Source organism: Acromyrmex echinatior, chromosome 7, assembly GCF_024713525.1.
Source record: "Acromyrmex echinatior isolate Ae372 chromosome 7, ASM2471352v2, whole genome shotgun sequence".
NCBI lineage: Eukaryota > Metazoa > Arthropoda > Insecta > Hymenoptera > Formicidae > Acromyrmex > Acromyrmex echinatior.
The window spans coordinates 12,573,751-12,597,463 of record NC_141858.1 but is presented as its reverse complement, the minus strand read 5'-3'; the positions used below and the strand labels follow the sequence as shown (position 1 = coordinate 12,597,463).

The 23,713-nt window shown below is 32.0% G+C and overlaps 2 protein-coding genes across 3 annotated transcripts in view; one reads left to right on the top strand and one right to left on the bottom strand.

Moving 5' to 3' along the window:
* LOC105152304 (uncharacterized) overlaps window positions 1-23,713 on the bottom strand; it is a 327,635-nt gene that overhangs the window by 258,555 nt on the left and 45,367 nt on the right. Inside the window, exon 1 of one of the 2 annotated variants that reach the window (XM_087407725.1) lies at window positions 6,576-6,871. The exons of the other annotated variant lie outside the window; for it this stretch is intronic. The gene's annotated coding sequence lies outside the window, so the exon portion shown is untranslated. Of the gene's footprint in view, window positions 1-6,575; window positions 6,872-23,713 lie in introns of those variants that run through there. 2 annotated transcript variants of the gene reach the window in all.
* On the top strand, window positions 13,170-22,521 carry LOC105152301 (uncharacterized). The gene is made up of 5 exons (XM_011066496.2): window positions 13,170-13,413; window positions 20,442-20,622; window positions 20,754-20,911; window positions 20,994-21,113; window positions 21,491-22,521. The coding sequence occupies exons 1-5, from the start codon at window positions 13,394-13,396 to the stop codon at window positions 21,666-21,668; spliced, it is 657 nt and encodes a 218-aa protein (XP_011064798.1). The 5' UTR covers window positions 13,170-13,393; the 3' UTR covers window positions 21,669-22,521.

Sequence of the window (23,713 nt, the reverse complement as noted above, 5' to 3'; positions counted from 1 at the left end):
TTACGCCAGGAAACAAGCATCGTTGCATAATGCACATATGTACGACAAAATGCACGCAATTCTTATTTTCTCTATCCCTTCCTTTTTCGCCCTCCCTCCCTCTTTCTCTCTCTCTCTCTCTCTCTTTTTGTCATGTTTGCAAGGTCAAATGCGCCTGTACATGCTTATGCAAATTTTTGACAATGCGGATTCAGAGATTTCATTAACGAGATTTTTATCAATCACATATACTTTATAAATACGAAAAGCATAATGTGAGGTTCATTTAATCAATGAAAGTTATGCATTGTAAATAAGATATTTTTTCCGTGGTTTCTGAGAATTGGAGACACTTTTTTCTTACGTCGATAAATGGAAATATTATTGTTAAAATTCATATATAAGATTATGTAAAGAAATAAATATAATGATAGTCAATATTGACTCTTATATGTCCTATTATTATATTTATTTCTTATTAATATCAAGAGTCCTTTATTACTATTGTTAATTATGTAAAAACTAAAGATCATTACATAAAACTAATATCAATAACGCTATTCTATTTGTTTTCATCTTTTAATAATTAAGAGACTAATGTTACGTAACAGAGCAATGTAATAAGAATTATTACGTAATTGTTACGCGACAAATTAATGAGAAATAATACTGTACCAATCACATCCACAGAATTATCGATAACTGTACCAAATTCTATTTCCGATTGATTTTTCAATAGTTTCATAGTTTTTTTTTCCCCCCTATGCGATTGCATGACATCATATATGATACTGGATAGAAATAATTACAAGCGGCAAGAAATTGTTTTCCTCTCGGCTTAATTTTAACTACATTGTTCGAGCTCGCACGTATTTCATTATCCCAGAATACATATACGGCTTCATGATAAAATTAAGTGAAAATTCGACAAAGACTGATTGCCGAATACGAAACATAATTACCATAATTTGGCTTGATAATAATTTCGATGAGTGTACGGTAAATAAAGGTAGACGTTTCAGTAACCTATTGGCACGAACATATACGTATTAATTTTGCAATCAATATACAAATGCAAAACAAAACACAAAATGTCAATAAACGGTTTACCATTTAGTAATTTACCAAAATAAATAACAAATATAAACATATCAAATGCATTATGTTATCATAATAAAATTAAATAACATTAAAAATGCCATATATAATTGCATGTGTTATTTTTAATTATATATGTACAATTAGCAAATGAAACAATAATAATAATATAAATGAATATACAATAAATATAAATGAAAATAATTAAAAAACTAATTAAAAACCTACAATAATGAATAAATAAAATACACATATATATATATATATATATATATATATATATATGCATGTTTAAAACTCTACAATAAAATTTATTCTTTAAAAAGACTTAATAAATGAATTGATTCTCTTTAATTTTATAATCGTCTCATTCCATATTTCATTCGTCTTACACTAAAATCGGATGTATGATAATTTTACGATAAAAGATGATATTTAGCATAGAATATAAGATATGAATACCAACTATTAGATTTTGAAATAAACACAACTCCACATCAAGATATAGATTATTAATTGGGGAAACGTATTGATATTAAAAATTCGAAAGACACATGTCACGTTCCATCTATAGATCTTATGTGCCACTCCTAAATCTCCGAGTTGCGAAGGTCCCCGAGATACTTGAGCGATAATGACGTCATCGCCGCTTAAATCAACTCCCAAGAACTCCGGAATGAATGCGGAAGGGCGAAGGATAAGGCTTAACACGCCGATGAACGAGTACGAGCGAGTGCAACGGCAATTCCGCAGCTACAAAGCGCCGATTGTGAAGACCCCGTTACATGAAGTGCCTGTTGCAGGTACGTGCACATTAGCTGCCCAATCCTGAGCCCAGGAATGCGTTTTACCGTGGGGATCTTCCTTTCACGTCGGCAGGTTCGGATGCTCTTTGTCCGCGAGATCTGACCTGATCCAGTAGCCCACCATCTGCCGCCATCTGCCTCAGCAGAGATTTTCACGAAAGAAAGGTTCCAAGAGGCTCAGAAAAACGCGGGACAATCTGAGAAATGTGCTTCTCTACGAAACACCTTTCGATGAAACTTTAACGTTGTATGTATCATCACACAGTGGAAAAAATATTCTGATTATATCAACGAAAACTCAACAAAAATGAAATTTTAGTGGGATCAAACAGAATTTCAGCTGGTTATGATAACTAAAAATTCTACTTGATCTTACTAAAATGTCATTCTTGGCCTCTTTGTTGATTTAATGAAAATATTTTCTATAATTATATATATATATATATATATATATATATGTGTGTGTACGCGAAGAGAAATGCTCTTCAATTCATCTCAAACAAAAAAATTAAACAAAGATACGAAGGACTCTCGATAATTAAAAAATCAATTAGATAAAAGGACCAATGAAAATCAAACACAGTTTTTGGTAGATGAAAAATTAATCACAATTTGTTTGAAAATTCTGTTTTACGAAATTATATTGTAGTTCTCAAATAGATCGAAATAAAAAAATGAAATATTCTATCTCGAGATTATTGCATGTATCTGCTGATTGTAATTTTATTTTGAAAGAAAAATGGCTTGTTGCATTTTGTGTCACGTTTATAGAATGGAATTATTCACAAATAAAAGACGTAACGAGTGATATTCTTTGTCGAAATATAATCTTGACAAATTCTGCAAATTTTTGAACGACTTGCGATCACAACTCGGTGTCATTTACAATCGAATTCAAACTTGAAGAACAAAAACAGGCAACGTTTAACCGAGCCTTAAATTCAGATAGATCCCACTCCACCCCCGATTCCTCTTCCTGCGTTCCTGTCCTTCCTCTCGATGAATGAATATGTGAACATAAAGCGTCAGTTCGTCTCACATCCGCCTATTTCGGTGCAGACGCGCGCCCTTCACTTTTCGTTGGGGGAGAAAATTATTTCTGGCAGCCGGGGAGCAATCTTTTCTCCGAACGTAAAGCAACGGGCGCTTCGATTTACCACACTCGGCCCGATTAACGATCGTTTACAAACGTCCGTGGCATTCTCGCGATGCGGAAGACTACGGGGATCCTATTATAGTTTCTATTCTCTTCCATACTTCGAATCGCTTCTCCATTATCGGTAAGTTCCCGTGAACGTGAGATCTCTTGCACAGAGTCGTGAGATCTATACTTTAGAAGAGAGAGCTCGAAGACAATAGAACAGTTTACCACAGCACGGTGCTGATAGTCGAGACTTATCGTTGATTAAAGTATAAGAAATATAGAAATAAGTCTACATCACAAGCAGATAATCTATAAAAATGCGAAATAAAAAAAGAAAGATTGTAGCACAATGTACAATGTACATTGTACTAAACAATTATCTTAAAATTAATAAGATAATTGATATTAAGAAAATAATATCTCAAATATATTGAACATATAACAGAATTGTGCGTTTACACGCAAAATATAAGGTAACCAGATTCTATATGATTCGATACTTAATACATTTTAATTCACTATTTGTGTAGTAATTACACGGTGAATTTAATAGATAGCACTAATATTAAGTCACGCAGGCTGTTCGTCTGACTCGATTACATAAATTTATTACTTAATTTGTTCAATTCTGTTATTGTTAATAAAATAAAATATAAAAAGTCGTGATCGTGATGTAATATTTCATAAGTAAATATTAATTCAGAATTGGGAAAGTTATATATGAATTACTTATAAGTTACATTTTAGGTTACTTTATATATGTTTGTTTTAGAAATTGAATACAAAAAGCAATCTAAAATTGGAGCAAATTTTAAAATATAATATAAAAAATAAAATAATCCGAACTTATACCGAATTTCTATATAAAAAATAACTTATAAGTAACTTGTGTGTATAAAGTAACTTTCCCACAATAGTTTATATATTTTATACTGCTTGTACTGTCTACACGAAAAAGATTCGTGCAGACTTAGCGTAAACAATACGTAAATATTTCATGCAAACTTTTAAAATATATTGCAAATCCTAATTTTAAAATATATTGCACAATCCTGATATATAAGTACTCGATCATCCTAAATTTTTACATTTTCCATGAGAAAAGGCAATGGCGCAAAATGACATAAGTTTTGTTGGCAGAGAAAAATCGTGGGAAAAGCAGCGGGAAATAGTGCATTAAAGCGCATCGGGTAGAGCTCCGGGGATCTTGGCAAATTTATGACATCTTCCTGACGATGCCTTTCAGAATTACCAAAGGTTCAAGTTCGCCGATCACTCGGCACGCCTCTCGTAACGATCGAGATGAATGCAACGCGTGCGTTCGTGCACAAATGAAAAATGCGTGTACGCTGCGTGCGCAGCGTAACATATCGGTATATCGGCGCGATAAAACTGGACGCTGACAGCTGGAAACTGGTTTCTGAGAGAACTCGCGTACGCGAATGTACTACGAAGAAGGGAAGAAGAAGATACGATAAAAGAAAAAGAAAACAGCGAAGAAAGAGAGAAAATTTTGCTGTATTCTGGAGAGAGCAAAAATTGGTTGCGTCTAGATTTTTTTCAGAGCAAAAAACATTTGCAACAATGAAACGTGTATGATCAGTAACGATTTTACGAGAGAATGGAATCGATATATCAAATCTGTCAATACTAGAAAAGCTAATTTTGTTCAATATTCTATTATATTAAAAGGTAATAACGAAAAGGGATTAGCAAATTAATTTAAAATACAATTAATTTGTTATAAATTAAACACGCTATTACTGCTTTCACTGTTGGGATCTTCGAAAAATAAATGAGAAACAGGAACACAGAGAGAAGGAGAAAGAAAAGAAAAAAATATGAAGGAGAAAAAAGAAATGAGAAAGAGAAAAATCAAGGAGCACGGTTACATTAATGCTGTCTAAGGCAAAGCATAGGCGCAGAGATTTAGGGGCGTTACTTAAATGATATAAACGATATAAATATTTTATATATATAATATTAATATTATTTATATAATAATATTATATAATATTAAATTTTATTAGATGACATGTATAATAATTTTGATTAAATAAATTTTTCCCCGAGGATCTTTTAATTCCAATTTATCTAATAAGTTCGATCTTCAGTTATCCTTAATAAAATTCATGTGCAATTAAAACGTCGACTTTCACGGATTAAACTTTACTTTTATAATTTTTCCTACAAAATTCTGCTACAAATATTCACAGAATTATCGTAGTTATATTGTAAAAAAAAACGTTTGCAACTGTTAATGCTGAATTGGGTCGAATTTTCACCGAGCTGAACTCGGCTTCAAAATCGATCGAACAATCCGCAAATGAAGACAATTGCGGCCAACTCGTGTTAACGTACGACGTGAATTCAGGATTCTCCCTGCAACAACACGCTTGCAACTTCGGATGCAGCCTGTTCGTGCGAGAGGCAGACGAGAAGACAAAGGGAGGACAGAACGGAGGCAGAATACGCGAGTACGAGGAACAGATAAAGTCGGGACAGGCGGCGACGATGACGCGAGTGCGTCTCTCGTTGCTTGCAATGCGAGGGCGGTGCATCTTTTTTTTTATCTTCTTTTTGCGCGCATTACGCGCGTTTGCGCGTCTGTGATTGAAAGGAGCAGCACGTACAGTGTTTCGGAGAAGCTTCTTTACTGCCGATCACTAAGGATTATTCCTGCCTATTTTATATGCTTCCAGACGAGAACACAAAGTTACCAAGATACGGAAAGTCGCAAAATTCTCCTCGCGTCAAGTGTGTGTAATAAATACATAAATAAGAAAAGAAAATCTCACGTAAAAAATGCATCTTTTTTGGAATGGGAATGTTATTAAGAAAAAATTGATAATTAAATTGAAAATCAAGATCATTTGTAATTTTTGCTGCGTAAAATAAGAATGATCCTTTTAGTCATAACGAAGAAGTGACATTGAAACGGTCGTTCTTATGTAACTTATATTTATTGTTCTTGCATCGTCGAAGTTAAAGTAAAAGAGGTATTAAATTATCGAGATGTTTCTAAAATAACACAAAAACTGTTTCGTACGAAAATTCAGATGCAAAGGAATAATCTAACAAACAGAAAAATTGAAAATTGATGAATTCATTTCAATGCCAGTGAGATAAGAATGATCCTTTTAGTCATAACGAAGTAATGACATTGGAATGATTGTTTTTACGTAACTGTTTTTTGTTCTTGCATTGTCGAGATTAAAGAGAGATATAGATTATTTCTCAGATAACGTAGAAACTGTCTCGTGTGAAAAATCGTGGTGAAAAGAAACAATAAACAAGTAAAAAGATTGAAGAGAGTACGACAAAAAAAATGCATGCATAAAATATATGAATTAATTTGAGTATTTCACGGATTTTAATGAAGATCCACTTGTGTAAATCACATCGTCGCACTAGCATGTCACGTGTCGCACAATTTCAAACTTCAAACAATGAGGAACGGCACAATCGCGGTTAAATCGAATCGCAGCCGGCGTACGACTCGATCTCCCGCCGCTGCCGCGGAATCCTGATCTTTGCTTTGCACTCACCATAATTTTTCGCTGAGATCGGCGTCGACGAGAGGTGAACGATACCGTTGCACGGTCGCGCGCGGAGGATGAAGAAACGCGCTTCGCTCGCGGCGCGCGTAATTACCGCACTGTGCTTCGCACGCGTCGCGTTTCGAAACAGAGCGGGGGCGACTCGATCTTCGGCGCGGTAAAACAAAGCGCGGGTGGACCGGTAGTAGCGTGCCGGGTCCGGAGCCGGAGCGAAACGGGACGGACGATGGACCCGACAGCGACGCAACAAGTGACAGCCTCCGTAGCTCGTAGACGCTCGTAGTTCGCGGCGAGATGCGTGCGCTTGTCGATGGCGCCACTGCTCGAACTGAAACTACCTCCCTTTGATATTTCTTCTCAAAATATTCGAAAGAATACCCAGATATAAAGAAGGAAAGGAAGAAGGAACAGACTTTTATCCTCGGGAGCAAGATTGTTATGTACAACTTTATGCATACAACAGGATAAAAAGTAATAAGATTGAAATGAATACGAAAATCGATGCGTAGGAATAATGTATTTTAAATTTTATTTGTGTTTGAATGGCCTCTCTCTTCTAAAGACTCAATGTATCACAATACAATGTGAATATAAATTTTTAAACAAGTTTCTTGCTTAGGTTTCCTATATGGAATTTTTCAGTATTAAATGCATGACAAAAATGTTGACATTTTAAATTCGATTTTAATTTCAAAGATACGTTGATCACAACTATAAAAAGAAATGATGTAATGCAATAATTTTTTGAGGCAAAAATATTATTACGTATATTGTTAACATTAAAATATAAATTTCATATTATCATGATATAATTATTATTTAATAAAATAATTAATTAACATGTGTCAGAAAAATATTGTATAAAAATTAAACTCTCATATAATTTAAAAAAAAATTATTTGTAGGAATTTTTATGCTTGATAAATTTTATACTTGTGAAAAGAAAAAATCGTTTAAAAAAATTTTGATATTTCAGAATTCTAAAATTTAAACTTCGTTAATTTACCGACAGAATCGCACTAACTAAATTTAATATCTTTTTCAATATATTCCAGTATACTGTGGTAAATATGGGTATTTTTAGCATAATTTAATCAGTCTATGTTAAAAATTGAATAAAACTTTCATATATTTAATTATTATTAAATTAATTATATAAATATTCATGCAGAATTACACTGTTGGTAAGCACAATATTGATAAAATAGTTTCTAAAACTCGTAATTATGATTTCATTTCATGTCTAATTTATAATTCATGAAGACAGATTTTACATTACTAACAAACAAAATGTTTAAAATAGCAAAAGATCGATACATTTTTAAGTAATAAATTTTAGTTTTTATTTTTTTTTTCAAAAATTTTTATTATAATATATAATAAAATAATTAGGCTTGCAAGAAAAGTTAAATGCTTTTGGCGCAATTTTATAAAATTCTAAAAAAGTACGTAACAAATAAAAAATTATTCTGCTTGTATTGCTTAAAGAGATACACGATAGATGACAGCACAAATACCATACAGAAATCCACACATGCTCGTGATGGAGTTGAGAGAATTCTACTTTATTGTCTCGTATAAAAGATAAAAACAGAGAAACCTTTAAAAGGTATTTAATTTTCGTGTATCTTAAATAATAAAGATTATATTTACAATTTAGGCTAATTAATAAATTTAGGCTAACTTAAAATAATTTTTTAAAATCAATTTAATGCAACTATGTAGAAATCTTGTTTATATAACATCGTTAACACAAATATAGAAGAAAAAAATTATGCCGACCAAGTTTCGTTATGTAACTGGCATGTTTTTAAACACAAATTATGTCATACAAATAATATATAATTTTATTAAAGCATTTTATATTATATACAATTTTCATTATTTTATTTGTTACAAATTTTATACTATTATGTCAAATATCGATCTTTTCATTGTAAACTAATTAGACGCATGTCTAACTAGCGCCGTTCGAAAAAACAGAATCTTGTTATCAAAATAAAGTATCGATGAACGGCTTGATCGATTGAATAGATGAGATCGATCGAGATGAACGAGCCGAACCAACCGCTCCTTCATTTAAGCGAGCCGCAGGCGATATATTGATCGGTGTATCTGTCATTCGGATACATCAACAAAAAATAGCAGAAACTTTCTTTTCGAGGTTTGATCTCGATGTCGCTTAGTCGAATATTTATTTATTCTCTTTCGACGGCACAAAGAAATAACTTACGACAGATTACAAATTGATATGAGATTCGCTTGCGTTCAGATAAGCACTTTCTTCTTCTTTTATGGATCGTTGTCCCTTTTGGAATTAACATAGTGTCATACACTTTCCCTTCCCTATTTTTCTTCGTAATTTCCCTTAAAATTTTGTATATCTCAAGATTTTCTATTTTCAGTTTATTATTTTATTCACGCGAATAAATAAAGAACTAATACTTCTTAAAATCTTTCTTGTTTATTATTAATAAAAGCATATATATGTTGATGATAATCTCATCATTTTGAAATCTAGCTTAATTTTAACTGTCTTAACAAAAAAAATTCTGACGTGAGTTTTAGATGATTACACGAAATATTTTTAAAAAGCGGCTTAACGAGTTAATGCATATTAAGGATCACTTCGACCATTATTCTATTAACTTTAATCGACGGTTATCCATTAGAATTAGCCAATCGCATCTGTCGTTGACAAATGCGAAGTGGCCCTAGAGATATCCAAAGTATGGATAGCAACACTAATAGATTACATAAATTTTTAGAGTAATAAATTACACTTCATTTTTTATTTTACTAGTTATAAACTTGCGCCCTTTCTTAAATTCATATACATATGTATGAAATTGAATTTCTAAAAATCGTAGAAATCAAAACTATATTTCAAAATAAATTACAAATATCAAACTCCTTGCGCCTAAAATAGCTCGACGTCAAAGCTATTGCTAAAAATCATTAACAGGAAACAGATGCATTCTTTATACATATCTTTATACATTCTTTATACATATCTTATCATATATTTTTGAGAAATAAATTTATAAAATTCAATAAATTAAAAACTAGAAAGAATAGTATAGGTAAATGATAATTAATTCCTCTTTTCTCGTTTTTTTATATTTGCTAAACCTAGATAAGTCGCACATATTTGCCATTTTATAAAGTAGGTCGCAATCTACACAAATTTGGAAATGCCTTAAATAACAGGCGAATTGTAATATTTTGACCTTTTAATATTACATAAGCAATATTCGAAAAGCACTTCTAATTATTCCAATCGATTTCAACTATTTCAAAATTTAAAAAAATTTAGAATTTACTGTCTTTGTTTTGATAAACTTGAAATTAAATTCCTTAAATAAAAGTTGAAAAATATTTTCTGAATAAGAAGAGAATAAAAATGAAAAATTTTAAAACATTAATGTAAAATTTCAAAATGCTCGATTAAGATTATCTTAAACATAAATTATGGTTTATAAAACATCGATACTTCAAATAAATTTAAAAAGAGTTAGAAATTGACAAAAAATATTTTTAAAAAGTTATTTCCAGTCCTTCTAACGATTGCCTTTTTCTTAATTTATTGATTGCATGTAGGATTTCAAGGATAAGCCTTTTTCAAAAAGAATTCTTCTTGTCTTAAGACGATTAAAAAAGCTTTCCGCAGATCATTGCGATTTATGGCCTTTGCAGCGACGTTCGCGAACACAATCGCTTGGGGCGTCGAAGAAATATATTCAAGAAACATAAATTGTATATATTGTATATATTGTATGTCGCGCGCGGAATTTCTTCTTATCCATTTCTTTGCAAACAAGCACATATATTTTCGTCAATTATCTGTTATATTCAACATGTATTAACAGTTTTCCATCGAGTAGATCAAATTTTTTTTCAATAAAAAAGCCATAATTTTAAAGTTCTTAAATTTTTATCTGCTAAGTTTACTAATATTTCTTATTTCCATTCGTCACTTTTTTATATTGGAAAATAAAACTCGCGGAAAGTCGTAAATTATTGCGAGAGGATTTGTCGAAATGACTATTTTACGATTTGCATATGAATGATGGATGATGCAGACTTCGTTTACTTATATGATAGCCACAGAAATTTTATTCGGGTTCATCCATTGTAACATTCATGTCTTTTTTCATTCATCAACTTTTTGAGTTTGGTACTGAGCGTTTCCGCCGTTGTTCACCTCGATCAGAGTTCGGGAGAAACGACCAGTTCTGAAAGGAGCAAAACGGAGGACATCAGATTTTCACGGCCATCGAGACAGACACTTGGTCTGGTGTTTTCTTTCGTAGACATGAAGACAAAACGAAACGAACGATAGGGCATCACCGTAAGAACCTGCAGCAGCAGGGTGCCACGCTGACATTCTTGCCTACAGCATCTCGTGCTGTAGGAGTTCGTATCTTTACTTTCACTACTCGTAGTCTGATCTAAGATACGTTGTCCCTCGCGGCGACACCTTTTCGCATCCCAAAGGGCTGTCACGGCGACCTGACGTGGTCGTGAGTCAAAGCGAGAGACGAGCGATCAAGTAATTCCTGAATATGGATCAACCGGATGCAATAGCGTAATCTCTTTTGATCGCGACCAGTCCGTTCCGGCCGCTAGCCGGACAATATCTTTGCCGTTTCATTGGCAGCAAGACCGTTGGAATTTGAATTTACATCGCGCTGGGCGAAGACGAGCCATGGATTCCAACATGGCATAAATTTCGCGAAATATGTGTGTGTGTGTGTGTGTGTGTGTGTGTGTGTATGTGTGTGTGTGGGGGAGAGGCATCGGCAATCGAGATAGCGAAGATGACAGAGAGAGGAAAACATTAAAAAGAAGTAACACGTGGGGAAATGTGGATATACAGCATCGACCGTCTTCTAACTGCGAATGAAAGGGAAAGGAATCTTATAGGAGAAGCTATACATCTTCGTCTCCTCGGGATTCAATGGAGAATAAGAGTGAGAGTGAGAGAAAGAGAAGAAAGAAATAAAAAAATAATTGATATTCGATTATTCTCAGATTTTATGGACGATTAATTTATGCATTTGTATTTTATAGAATCATATCCTCCTATCTTAGAATATTCTTTTTATTTTAGAATATTAGATTATTATTAGATTTTAATTTTACTAATTATATCAAAGATTTAGATTTATAACCGGCATACATAACATTTTTCATATTTCCTGTGCTTTAATAAAATTATTTTATTATTGTTAAAATCACATGGGTACTAATTACTTAATAACATTATGCAAAAGGCAATACAATATTCTCGAATGAAACAGTTTTTTATATAAATTTAATATTTATAAAATATTTATAAATTACCCACATAATGTTAATAATAAAAATAACAGTAACTTATTTTATAATAAATTTCTATGTAATATAAATTATTATATACAAATTTAAACAACATATATTTTTATGTAATATATTTCCTATTATATTAGATATATTTTAGCAAAAGGATATAATATACAATAAGATAACATTACAATCCGAAGCGCCACTACGGTCTAAGTATTAAGATGTTGAACTAATATATATATTATTCAAACGAATGAATTAATTTCAGAAATAATAATTACGTGTCGATATGGTTGTCGACATTAACGCAATTAATCTGAAATGTAATAATTCCCCCAAAATTCCCCAAATTAATCTTAAAAAACTGTAATAAACTTATTGCGAAAAAAGGATATAATATATTTTAGTTAAATAAACAGAATTAAAAATCACGCGTGTTGATCTCGGGATCACTAAAATGATATTATTATTTAACGTACTTCAAGAGAAACAATCGATAATATTTCCTATCCAGAAATGCAGAATATTTATTCGAGATTTATGACAAATTGCATACGTACTTTCGCAAAAATAAAATAATTAAATAATACCTTCGAAAATATTGTTGTCAATTTATCGGGCACCATCGCCGACATATATAATGTTCTGGCTAATGTTCTGTAATCGAAATGTGAAAAGGTGCGTTATTGCCCAAGACTGTTGATTCCTCTCCAAATTCTTTAATACTGCTTAAAAGTCTAATATATTCTAGTAATTAAAATATCTGATAGCTGTGTCCAAAAAATGCGATTACTAAACATATTAATGAATCGTCCTAAACATATTAATGAATTTGATCGTAGTAAATTTCTAAGGTAACAAATATAGATACTGAAAAATTTCTGATGGTTGAAAATGAACGAACCAAAAAATTCTAATCATATTGATCAGAATTCTCAGCTATAAGAATTATAGTAGATTCAACCAGAAAATTCTGAATGGTTTATTTTCAACCAAAATTCCGATTAATGCAATCAGACTCTTTTTATCAGTGCAGAGAGATAAAGCGAGTGAATAGATCTCCACTCGAGCTTTGTGTAAAAGATAATGATAAATAAATAAAAACCCGGGTATTCGCGACATTGCACACGCACTATGCGACGTAAGGGGGTAAGTGTGCACGTATCAGATATCGTAGAGTATCGTATGTATCGCTATCATGGACGGCTTTAGCACGGGTGGTTGCTGGCAGAGTGAGAGTGCCATATATATAGAGAGAAGGGGAAACTCGACTCGGCACTCCAAAGTACACAGCCTCCGCGATTGCAGTGGTGTGCTCTTTCGGTTTCCTTCCACCTGGTTGTCGCCTGATATTCATTCCCTCGCGGGCCGCGCGCCAGTGGTAACAGTCGGCCGACAAAAACCGGTGATTTCCACACATTCGCCTCAGAAGGGCATCCGCAGAGGACCAACAGAATCCGCCCTAGGCCGCCGACACCATGAAACTTACGCTGTTCACGTGAGTACGCCTTTCGACGACTCACGATCTCGAGTCTATGGAGAATAATCGAGTGGTTCAATGCAAAAATGAAATCCATAATTCATAAGATCCTCCTGCTACTTCGCAATTTAAAAGAGACCTTTACGGATTATGGATTTATTTCATTCTCGCATTGAGCTCATCGATTTCTTCCTCGAATTCAACCACTTCATGGTAACGAAATCGCAATCACGCCCAAGTTTGATAGTGCGATTGCAGATCGTACTTATGCAACGAACTTTTCTATTTTCCTCATCGAGCGTTTGTTTCGTGATGTTGCTAAATAAGAAGAGATGTTCCCTTTCGTAATCTTAAATTAGATATAATCCGTCCGGAAGGATTAAAGAACTAAGAAATAAAAAAAAAAGCAAATTGTTCAATTGCAGTAATCGCGAAGCGAGATGCAGTTACGTATTACACGCGTTTGATTAAAGCAAGAAGGAGTTAATGAAGTTAACGATTCAATCGTTCGCCCACTAATTTCACGCGATCGTAGATTACTATTATTCGTAAATCACTTTTGGTGAGACCTGAATAATTCCAAGGCCGGTTATATGTTCGTGATTGAAAGGTACATGTATGCTATCCGTACACTTCGTTTCAGTCTTAATATCTGTCATCCTGTTACCTGTAATCAAAATTGCTAACCGCCTGCCAAGGAAACCGCGGCTGCCAGGCGTCGATAACTTTCGATCTTGCAGACATAGATCGATTTACGACGCTTAATAGCCAACATATCCCGGATCGTTTAACGTGCTGTTTCCACATGGATTGAAGATAATGCATACCGGTTGCCGACTATAAAACACGTGTCCTGACTCTACAAGGAGTTATTCAATCACAACCTTTTATATACCGTCACCTATTGATTGCATTCACACTACGCTCTCGTTCGACGACATTTCGATCCGATTCATACTCAGTCGCGAGTACGGCTGCAAATCGAGTATTAATAACGGGATGCAGAGAGGCACGTTATGCAAACGAATGACTGCAGTAGCTGCACGGAGTCCTTTCCTGGTTCTGACCAGGAAATTGATTAGAAAAGCTATAGCGAGAGTGAGAGCGCATAACAACGATTATTATTAAAATTGAAATTAATAAACATTTACTCGAGAAAAATTTCATATAAATATGGCGGGTGTCACCGTTGCTTCTCTCCTTGACATTATACTAATGAGCAATGCGTGGTAATGTGTCTTCGCTCCTACACAAGTCGGCGTGAAAGAAAAATAGAAAGACATTTATTATACTCGTGTTTTAATGTCTCTCCTGAAGATTTTTCTTAAGCACGTAATAAAAAAAGCATCAGAGATGCAGTAATACATATTATTGTCAAAGAAAGAAGACTCGAATAAAATATATTAAAACAAACCGAAAAGCAAAAAAAGGAAAAAAAGAAACGAAAAAGCTGAAAGTTTAATTTTAAAGAAATGGGAAAAGAAGAATACGTAAGAGAAAATTAAATTCAGTATTATATCTTGTAATTAGTTTACATAAAACGTTTGTCATTTAATAAATTGTAATTTAAAATTACTCTTCCACAGTTTCTTGAAAGGAAAAGAAGAATTAAAATATTTCTTTCAAGAAGAAATATTTATTGAAACTGACAACTGCTTTAATAAAATGGCGTTGGAATTTATATTGCAGAGAGTTACGATTCCATCTTCAACTTGAATGACAAATATAATAAATCTTTTTTACTAAACTCAGGAGAGAAGATGAGTAAAGAGAGAGGCTACAATGCTAAAAGATACTAGAAAAATAGTAGAAAGTCGAAGGAAAGATGAGAGGTATAAAGGCGACAAAGAATTCTTACATGCAGGACAGGAGCAATGCAAACCCACGCACAAACGCTAACGACATCCTGCAGGCAGAATATAATGCGAATGCAATCGCTTTCCTCCAAGGCGAAGTTCCAGTGAAGTTCAATGATCCCGCGTCATGATGCGATGTAATCGGACGGATGATGAATTACTTCACTCGTGAGATATTATAAATCAAGATTTGCGTACGTCGGGAGATATTATGTTATAACGCGAAAATATATTCCATATTCGGGCAGTTTCGCAATTCCCCACACAACGAGAATTATGTTCATTAATTACGAACGGCTATTCTCGTTTACCGGTGAACCGGTTCGCTGATAAAAAGAAAAAGTAGATCGCAGATTCCACAGGCGGGTAAATCAATTGCACGAACATAACTTCTTTTGGGTTTCATTTTAACTTTCCACTAAGACTTCTGTATTAAATATCGTCACTTCGTATTCACGCTTTTTTAACTAAAAAAAAAAACTGTACCTTTTTTGTTGCAAAATATTTATAATATGTATTCCAAAAATAGTTCTTAGTTGAAAACAATAATAGTCACGTTTGTATTACTTCATTAAAATAAAATATTCAATTAAATGTTAGAAGAAATGAAAGTAGAAAAATTGACACGATTTTAAGAAATTAAAAAATGATGAAGATTCTGAAAATCAATTAATACTTATCATCGTATCATCATTTATATTTTATATTATACATAAAATAGATTTAAACATGTTATGCATGTAATTTTTGTTAATAATCATAATTGATAAATTAATACCTACAATTTCCATGCAGAATTAGATGCCTTCTATTATTCAAAATTTTAAATAAATATTTCAATACATCAAATTGAAATAAAAATCCAGAATTAATGATAAATAATTATAATATTCTGCATTATGTATTACAAGAAATAGCGAATATCCTTCACAATAATGTAACATTTAATGTAATATTAATCAAATATATTCAACGAGCAGCTTTTACATTTATAAATACTTCTAATTATTTACTTTATTTAAATAAATAAGTAATTGAACGAAAAAAGGATTTTAAAAAAGATCACAATTTACCTATACCTAGAATTATAAAATTTTAAAAGCAAAAGTAGAACGAAAAAATAATCCCTCAAAAAATAAAGTTATTATATAATATATATTATAATATATATAAAATTATATTATTAATCTTCAATTATTTGCACTTCGATTAAAATACGCGGATTGTATTAATATAATCCCGTTAAGCATAGACAGTAAATGTCCTTGCTAACGGTAAAAGCATAATATCGTGTGATGTCGCATAATGAATAATGAGCAACAACGTTCTGTTTCGAAGAACTCGGGAGTCAGATTTTTATCCTCGACATAACGAGAATATTCATTTAGAATATTAATGAAACGCTGGTTAAAGTATCAACAATGTAAAAATATTCAATAGAGACGTTATCGTGGCACAATTTGATAAATGGTACACATTATTTTCAATTAACTTCGCATACAGGCTGCGGGACAATTTTTATTCTTCAGAATGTATTCCTTCAACAATAAGAAGCATTACTCGCTAATAAAGGACTTTTGTGCAATAAGGCAATAGCGATTATAGCCAGAAGCATGAAAAAAACATGCATCAAGAAACTGCTAAAGGCCAATCTCTAGAGAAGAAGAAGCTCGAAGTTGTAAAAGTAAAAAAAGACACTTAATTCAAGAAAACGTTGAAAATACTAATATTATAGCTAATATTATAACTGCGAGATTCATATTAGTTTTCAAATAAAACTATTTGGGCAAATTGTATTTCAGAAAGTTAATGCAAGTTAAATATGGTAATAAAAAGATTATCAATAATAGTATAATAGTAGTGTAATCTGTTTTACCCTTAAAACATGTTCTATTCGCTCTTATATTATTCAACTATTACTATTTATATTGAATTTACATTGAAATTCGTGAATGGTTACAAGGTCTCACAAACGTAATAAAACTACTTAAAAATTTTTTCGTCGTTGAAGAAAGCGTACAAGGTAATCTTGAGAAATTTTTGGTAAAATTATCCTGTCGCAGACGACGCTATTTGATAAATAAATACATCAGGGAATCTGCTTACGAATTCTGTACGAGCAATGACCAAGTTTGGACATGTTGTAATATATTTTAAAATGTCTGCTGGAAATTGAGGACGCGAATACAACGATACTGCTGACTACTTGTTCAGAATTATTTATTTTATATTTAATGCAAAAATATATAACTTTTTATAAATTTCCATTAATCGGAAAGTTTTCTTTAAGATACGATAAGACATAGAAAGAAATTTTTTTCTAATTTCTTTTAATAATTTTAGATGCAATAAAAATAAATTAATAATTTCTCTATCAATAGCGCGCGAAACATTCAGATACGTTTTGACTTAATCATTTCCACGTGGCTAATGTCAGTCTATCTGTGTAAACATGATCATAATTAATGAATGATGAGATAAATGAATGAATTAATCTTAAATATGAATCAAACTCGCTAAGTGATAATTGTCATCCCGTATTCAATGATTAAAGAAACAAAATTTTGATTGTACTCAAGTTTTAAAAAAGATTGACGTGTATTATTTCCGCATTCAGAAAAAATGTAGTAGTGATAATTATAAAAGTGATAATTGTAAAGGTAGTTATATATATATAAATCTTGTCTGTAGAATTAATGTACATAATTGAATAAACTATTTTATAGTTGTAATCATAAAATAATCCATCTACTTCACTATGTGAATTAATTCTATATATAAAACTCGTATAATTGTCACTATCATAATTGCTATACAATATATTTTTTCCTCTGAATGCATTAATGCAATCTCATGGATTCATACAAGTAGCAGAAATATTTAGCTCCTGATTATTGCGGGATACTAAAGTTTAGAAATTGGTATCAAAAATATTTAGATTTAAAGAAACAACACATTTTTTGTACAATGATAAAGACGTTATCATTGTCCCAAGTATCAGAAATCTAATCTTTGCCAATTTAATACTGAAAGACAATAGAAATTACTTATTTTAAGTAATGCAAGCATTGTTGTTCAGTATTTTAAGTATTCCACGTAAATAATTAATTACTTTCTTTCAGTAATAAATCACCAGTATTAAATTGGTCAGTATTAGATTTCTGTAATGGAAGATGTCGTCATTGTTCTCATTTCAATTCACGTTTCGAATTCGTGCTTTCGCAATCATTCGTATTCTTACTATAGATCGAGATTGCCGGGCTCGTCGTTTCCCGCGGATCCCTCGAAATTTCTCTCCCTTTCTTCATCCCGGGTTCGGCTGGTTTTCTTGACATTTGTGAGCCGTCTCACGTATGAATGTCCCGTCGTAATGGCGCGACCAATCCCAAGCGCCGCGGCGCGCGAGTTGCACGAGAACCGTGCAGAGAAAGTGAGTCCTGTGTACGTGAATGTCACAGGTCAAAATCCACCTAGTGTACGCGGATCTACTACGAGCGAACGCGAACGCGAAACGCGAACATGCGAACAAACAGGCAGCACGCCGAGCGTACGTAATAATCGTTGCAGCGCACGTCGCGAGTAGGATCTTTCGTCCTCGGATTCCTTTTTCGATCCTGGCGAAAGTTATGACTGGACAGCCGTCCTATACATTCTGCGAAAATTTCCATTTTCATTTCAAAGAAAAAATTCGATTTATCCCACAATAAAAAGAAATCTTAAGAATGAGATGACTGTCAAAATTTTAAAAAATCTATTTTTTTTTCGAGGGAAATCTTTGAAAAGAAGCAAATCTTTGAAAAGTTTTGGAACTTTAAAATTAGAAATAAGAATCGAAAAAAATTTAATAAAGTAGAGCTAAAGTTAAAAGAAATCTACTTTTGTCAAGAAAAGTCTTTAAAATTCCAAAATTAGAAACAAAAATCAAAAAGATTAAGTGGAGCTAAAAATTTAGATCAAATATATACATAAAATAGGTGTTACGTGATTTTCTTTAATAAAGAGGTCTCGAAGATCTCAAAAATAGTATAAGTCATGATATAAATTATATAAGAAGTGAGTCTTGCGATATATAAAATGGTTCCTTTTAAGTCCTTAAAATAATAACAACTGCATAATCTCGCGCTCCAGCTACCAAGTTCTCTAAGCAATACCCTGACTTGCGTTTCACTGTTTTCTAAGCGCAGCCCGTCAATTTAACCGCAATAAACGCCGTAAACTCGTTTCGCGACAGCATTACGTGCTACTTAAATAACACACTTTTTTAAGCACAAATAGCAATAATATATAATAGATTGCAGTTTTCACACGATCGTTCGATGATTTGGCACCTTTTTCTTGGTCTAGAAAAACCTTCCCAAGGCGTTTATATACGTCTATATGTTATAACCTGTAATCTGTCAACACAATATTTATGTATATTGCATTAAATGTACCCCTTCCCTGTTTGTTTTTCTTTAAAAAGATATAAATCTTCATTTTAACGTGACTATAACTAAATATTAAAAGAATTATAATTAACATCTAAAAAAATTAATTTTTATGGATCTTGCTAACTAATAATATTTTTGCATAAATTTTGCAATTTCATGCAAACTGCACACAGACTGTACTCTCCAATACCAATTTCAACATGAGCACGAATGATCATTTCTGATGTATTTTTACTTGCTGAACACGAATTCGTTGGTCAAATTTGTCTATCATGTCATAAATTTGAAAAAAAAAAAACATAAAAAGAACGATAATTTTGAGAATTTTCACGACGTTGTATATGCAGCAAATTTTTTTTCTAAATTTCATTAATGTCGCACGAAAGCATCAATTTTAACTTTCAAATACATTTTGTTTTGTTATACAAAATTCTTTAATAAAAATTAAAATTGATAAAATTGACAAATTTTTGGTTAATAAAATTGACAAAATACAATATGTCAGGAAGATATAATATTCTTAAATCATTATAGAATGAGACTTCTATCTCTTCGTTTATTTGTTTTATACATTTCGGTCGATTTTTCTTGTTAACTTTATAATTTTGGACTTTTTTCTTTCAATGAAAACAAGAAATTTTGTAAAAGAAAAACAAACTCAGAAAAATCATAAAACAATTGTGCAATATTTTATCGAAGATAAAGTAATAAGAGATGCTGCTAATATAGTCAAAAATTATAATGTGCGTGTTCTTTGCAGAATATTAGCTCTCTGTATAATAGCTGTTTGCAAATCAGCCGAAGAGGAGTATGATTATGAAGAAGAGGTAGCAGCGCCTGTGACGCCGGCGCCGACAAAGCCAGCAGGTGGTCGACTGGGAGGTCTTCTATCTTCGAGGGGACGTGCCACTATACCAAATGTAGGAAAAAAGAAAACACCGGTGAGGCCAACATCTTTTATATTAACGCGTTATACGACAATGCATATGGAGTAAACGAAGATATGGAAATAAATTTAATATCTCAATCATACACGAAACAAATCTTTTTTTTTTCTCCTTCCCCTTTCCAGGCACAATCAACGACATCGAAGCCGGTAGAACAAGCACCCGAAGAAGACGAGGTGGAAGGAGAAGATGTGATTGATGAAAATGAGGAAAACGAAGCGCCCACGACGACAACCGAATCTGCAAAGAAACTTCGGAATAACGGTGGTGTCAGGCCTTTCAGGTGATCACTTATGCAGTGAAATACTCCGTCGTGAAATAAAACGTCCGAATATATTTTATAACAGATACTTTGTGAATTTCAGATCAAACGAGGATCTTTTGGCTGCCTTGAAGAGGCGAAGAGCTCAGACAGGACCCAGTACTCAGTCACGTGAAACTGCTGCCACGCATTCTGCAGTGGAACATACCACAGCCAAGTCGAAGTAATGCAATATTAAAAAAAAAAAAAGATATTATATTTACTCTACAAACAGCACTTAATAATTTCTATTTCAAGAAGATAATATATTGGGTCATTTAAAAAGTATCCGCGGTTTTTTCCTTTAAAAATTGAACAAAAAACCGCGGATACTTTTTAAATGACCTAATATATGATATTATTTTATAAAGATAAATGTCTTAAGCGTCCTTTTGCACAAAATGTGTTATGTGTATATTTTCTAATTTCGTTATGTATATTTTGAATTTCTTATTATCAAAATTGGAAAAATTATTGACTGTTCTAAAATTTTGTATCCTTCTTTTTTGTTAATAATAAATGTGAAAAAAAAAATAATTCAATGGCGTGATATGATTCCAGAGCCACCACAAGTAATCGTAACAATAATAGTAAGACCAGCGCAGGTAGCGAGGCAAAACCATCGGGACGCGGCAGGTTCGGAGGAAGAGGAAAGACTGTTCAGGAGGAGGTCGAGGAGACTCAACGAGAGGAGGTCCAAGTAAAACCCAAAGCCAGCTCCTACCGCAGGCGTAGTTAAACCAATCGCTAATTCGTGATGAGAGTTGCCTAAGCTTGTTGATTTCTTAGAACGCGCATCAATCGAATTCGACAACCGATCAGCGCCCGAAAACCGTCGTCTTTCTCACAGTGTATTGTAATTTTATAAAACAATCTAGCTTACCGAATTCTTAGGCACTCAAACAGAACAAAGAGTCACTGTGACATCAAAACGACATCAAAATGTCTTCAAAATAATTATTGAAAATCATTCAATCAGTACGATTTATTTTAACGTCATTCTGACGTTATTGTGACTTGTTATTAGATCTGTTAATTCGGAATACTTTCGATTTCCGTGTACGCGGATTTTCGATATACAATTAACATTAAATAAGAATTATATAAATATATTTTGGAGAAGTTATATAGAGACATCATGTCTTTCTCAAATAACGACAGCTTCGTTTATTTACATTTTACCGCGCGGTATTAAAAATATAAACGATCAATAAAAAACTAGGAAATATCAATTATGTTACGACGGGTGTTAATCGAAAGGAACAAGATCTTCCTCTTACCCAAGGAACACATAAGAGTCAACAAAAAATCAAAGTTACTTTATTTTAATTCTTAACGTCAGTAAACAGTCGAATTTTGTAACAAAAAATCATCAGTTTGACTTTCATGACATCAAAATAAAGTCACTTTGACTTCCTCTTGACTTGGTGTGTTCCTTGGATAGCCATATTGAGTTTCGATCGATGCGTGCATAAGGGATGATGGAGTAGTGATGTGTACATAGCAAAACACTGTCGTCCGTCAAGCACCTAAATCACCTATTGTATAAATGTAAATTAATGACAATAAAAATTCTCTGGAAAGCGACACTATTCCTTGTAGCCATTCAATTGTTTTCACAACATAACTCTTACTGAAGATACTTTTCATTTATTACAAAAAATTATATATTAATTATATCATTAGAATATGGAAAGTACGGAATGTTCAAGATCAATATGCAAACTTGAGATTATAGAATGAGATAAGCTTCTGTAAAACTACATTTTTTTATGTAACATTATTATAATGTATACTATCTGTGTTAATTAAATTCATAATTTACAGAAAAAAATATGAAAATGATTTGTAATTATAATAGATAAAGTTGCAAACAAGATAATAAAAATTCTACAATTTGTTCATAAAAATTAATCAATATCTTATTTTTTTAATTTTCAATAAAATATCTGTTAGTTATCATATTTTAATAAAATTTGATGATTAAAATTTATTTTGTGCAGATGAGAAAATACAGCTATTTTTAATTATGACGTAAATTATCAATTAATTATCTCTTATGTATCTTTCTAACTAATATAGATGTATTGTCAAGCTTATCTCATTACGAAATATATTTTAATCTCACGAAAAAAATACAATAACTCATTGTTCATCAAAACAAAGATGAGAGGCAATTGAAGAAAAATGAACGCTGCTGGACTACACTATTAATCAAGTGTAAAATCTTTATTGTATAGCAAAAATTGCATAACAATGTTCTACTTGTGCGTGTATGAAATTTTATTCTTATATCAGATAAAAGTAACACAATATTTATATTTATAAGGAATCTTCTAATTGTTTAAATATTTATATATTATACAAACAAACATTATTAATATTTGCAATTAAATATTTACATATGTCCAAATTTCTTTTTAATTGTTCTATATTTAATTCATGCTAAATGTTTTTAGTTATATTCATAGCTACTTCACAGTAATACTTCACAAAATGAAAGAAAAACTTGTGAAAAGTTTATTATTTTTAATGTTTCTCTCTTTAATGAACTTTTCATTATTTTATCTCTTTGAACCTTATCCTTACAGAAATCTACTAACCAATTTATTATCGAAGTATTAAAAGCAAAAGAAGTTTGGAGAACTGAAAAGCACTGAACAACAGTGATTTTAATACTTAAAATAATTAATTACTATTTAATTTAACTCAATTACTAATATTAATTTTCTGTAAGGACAAAAAGTAAACTTAAACGTGTGAGTCATGGTTTGAGAAATAGGC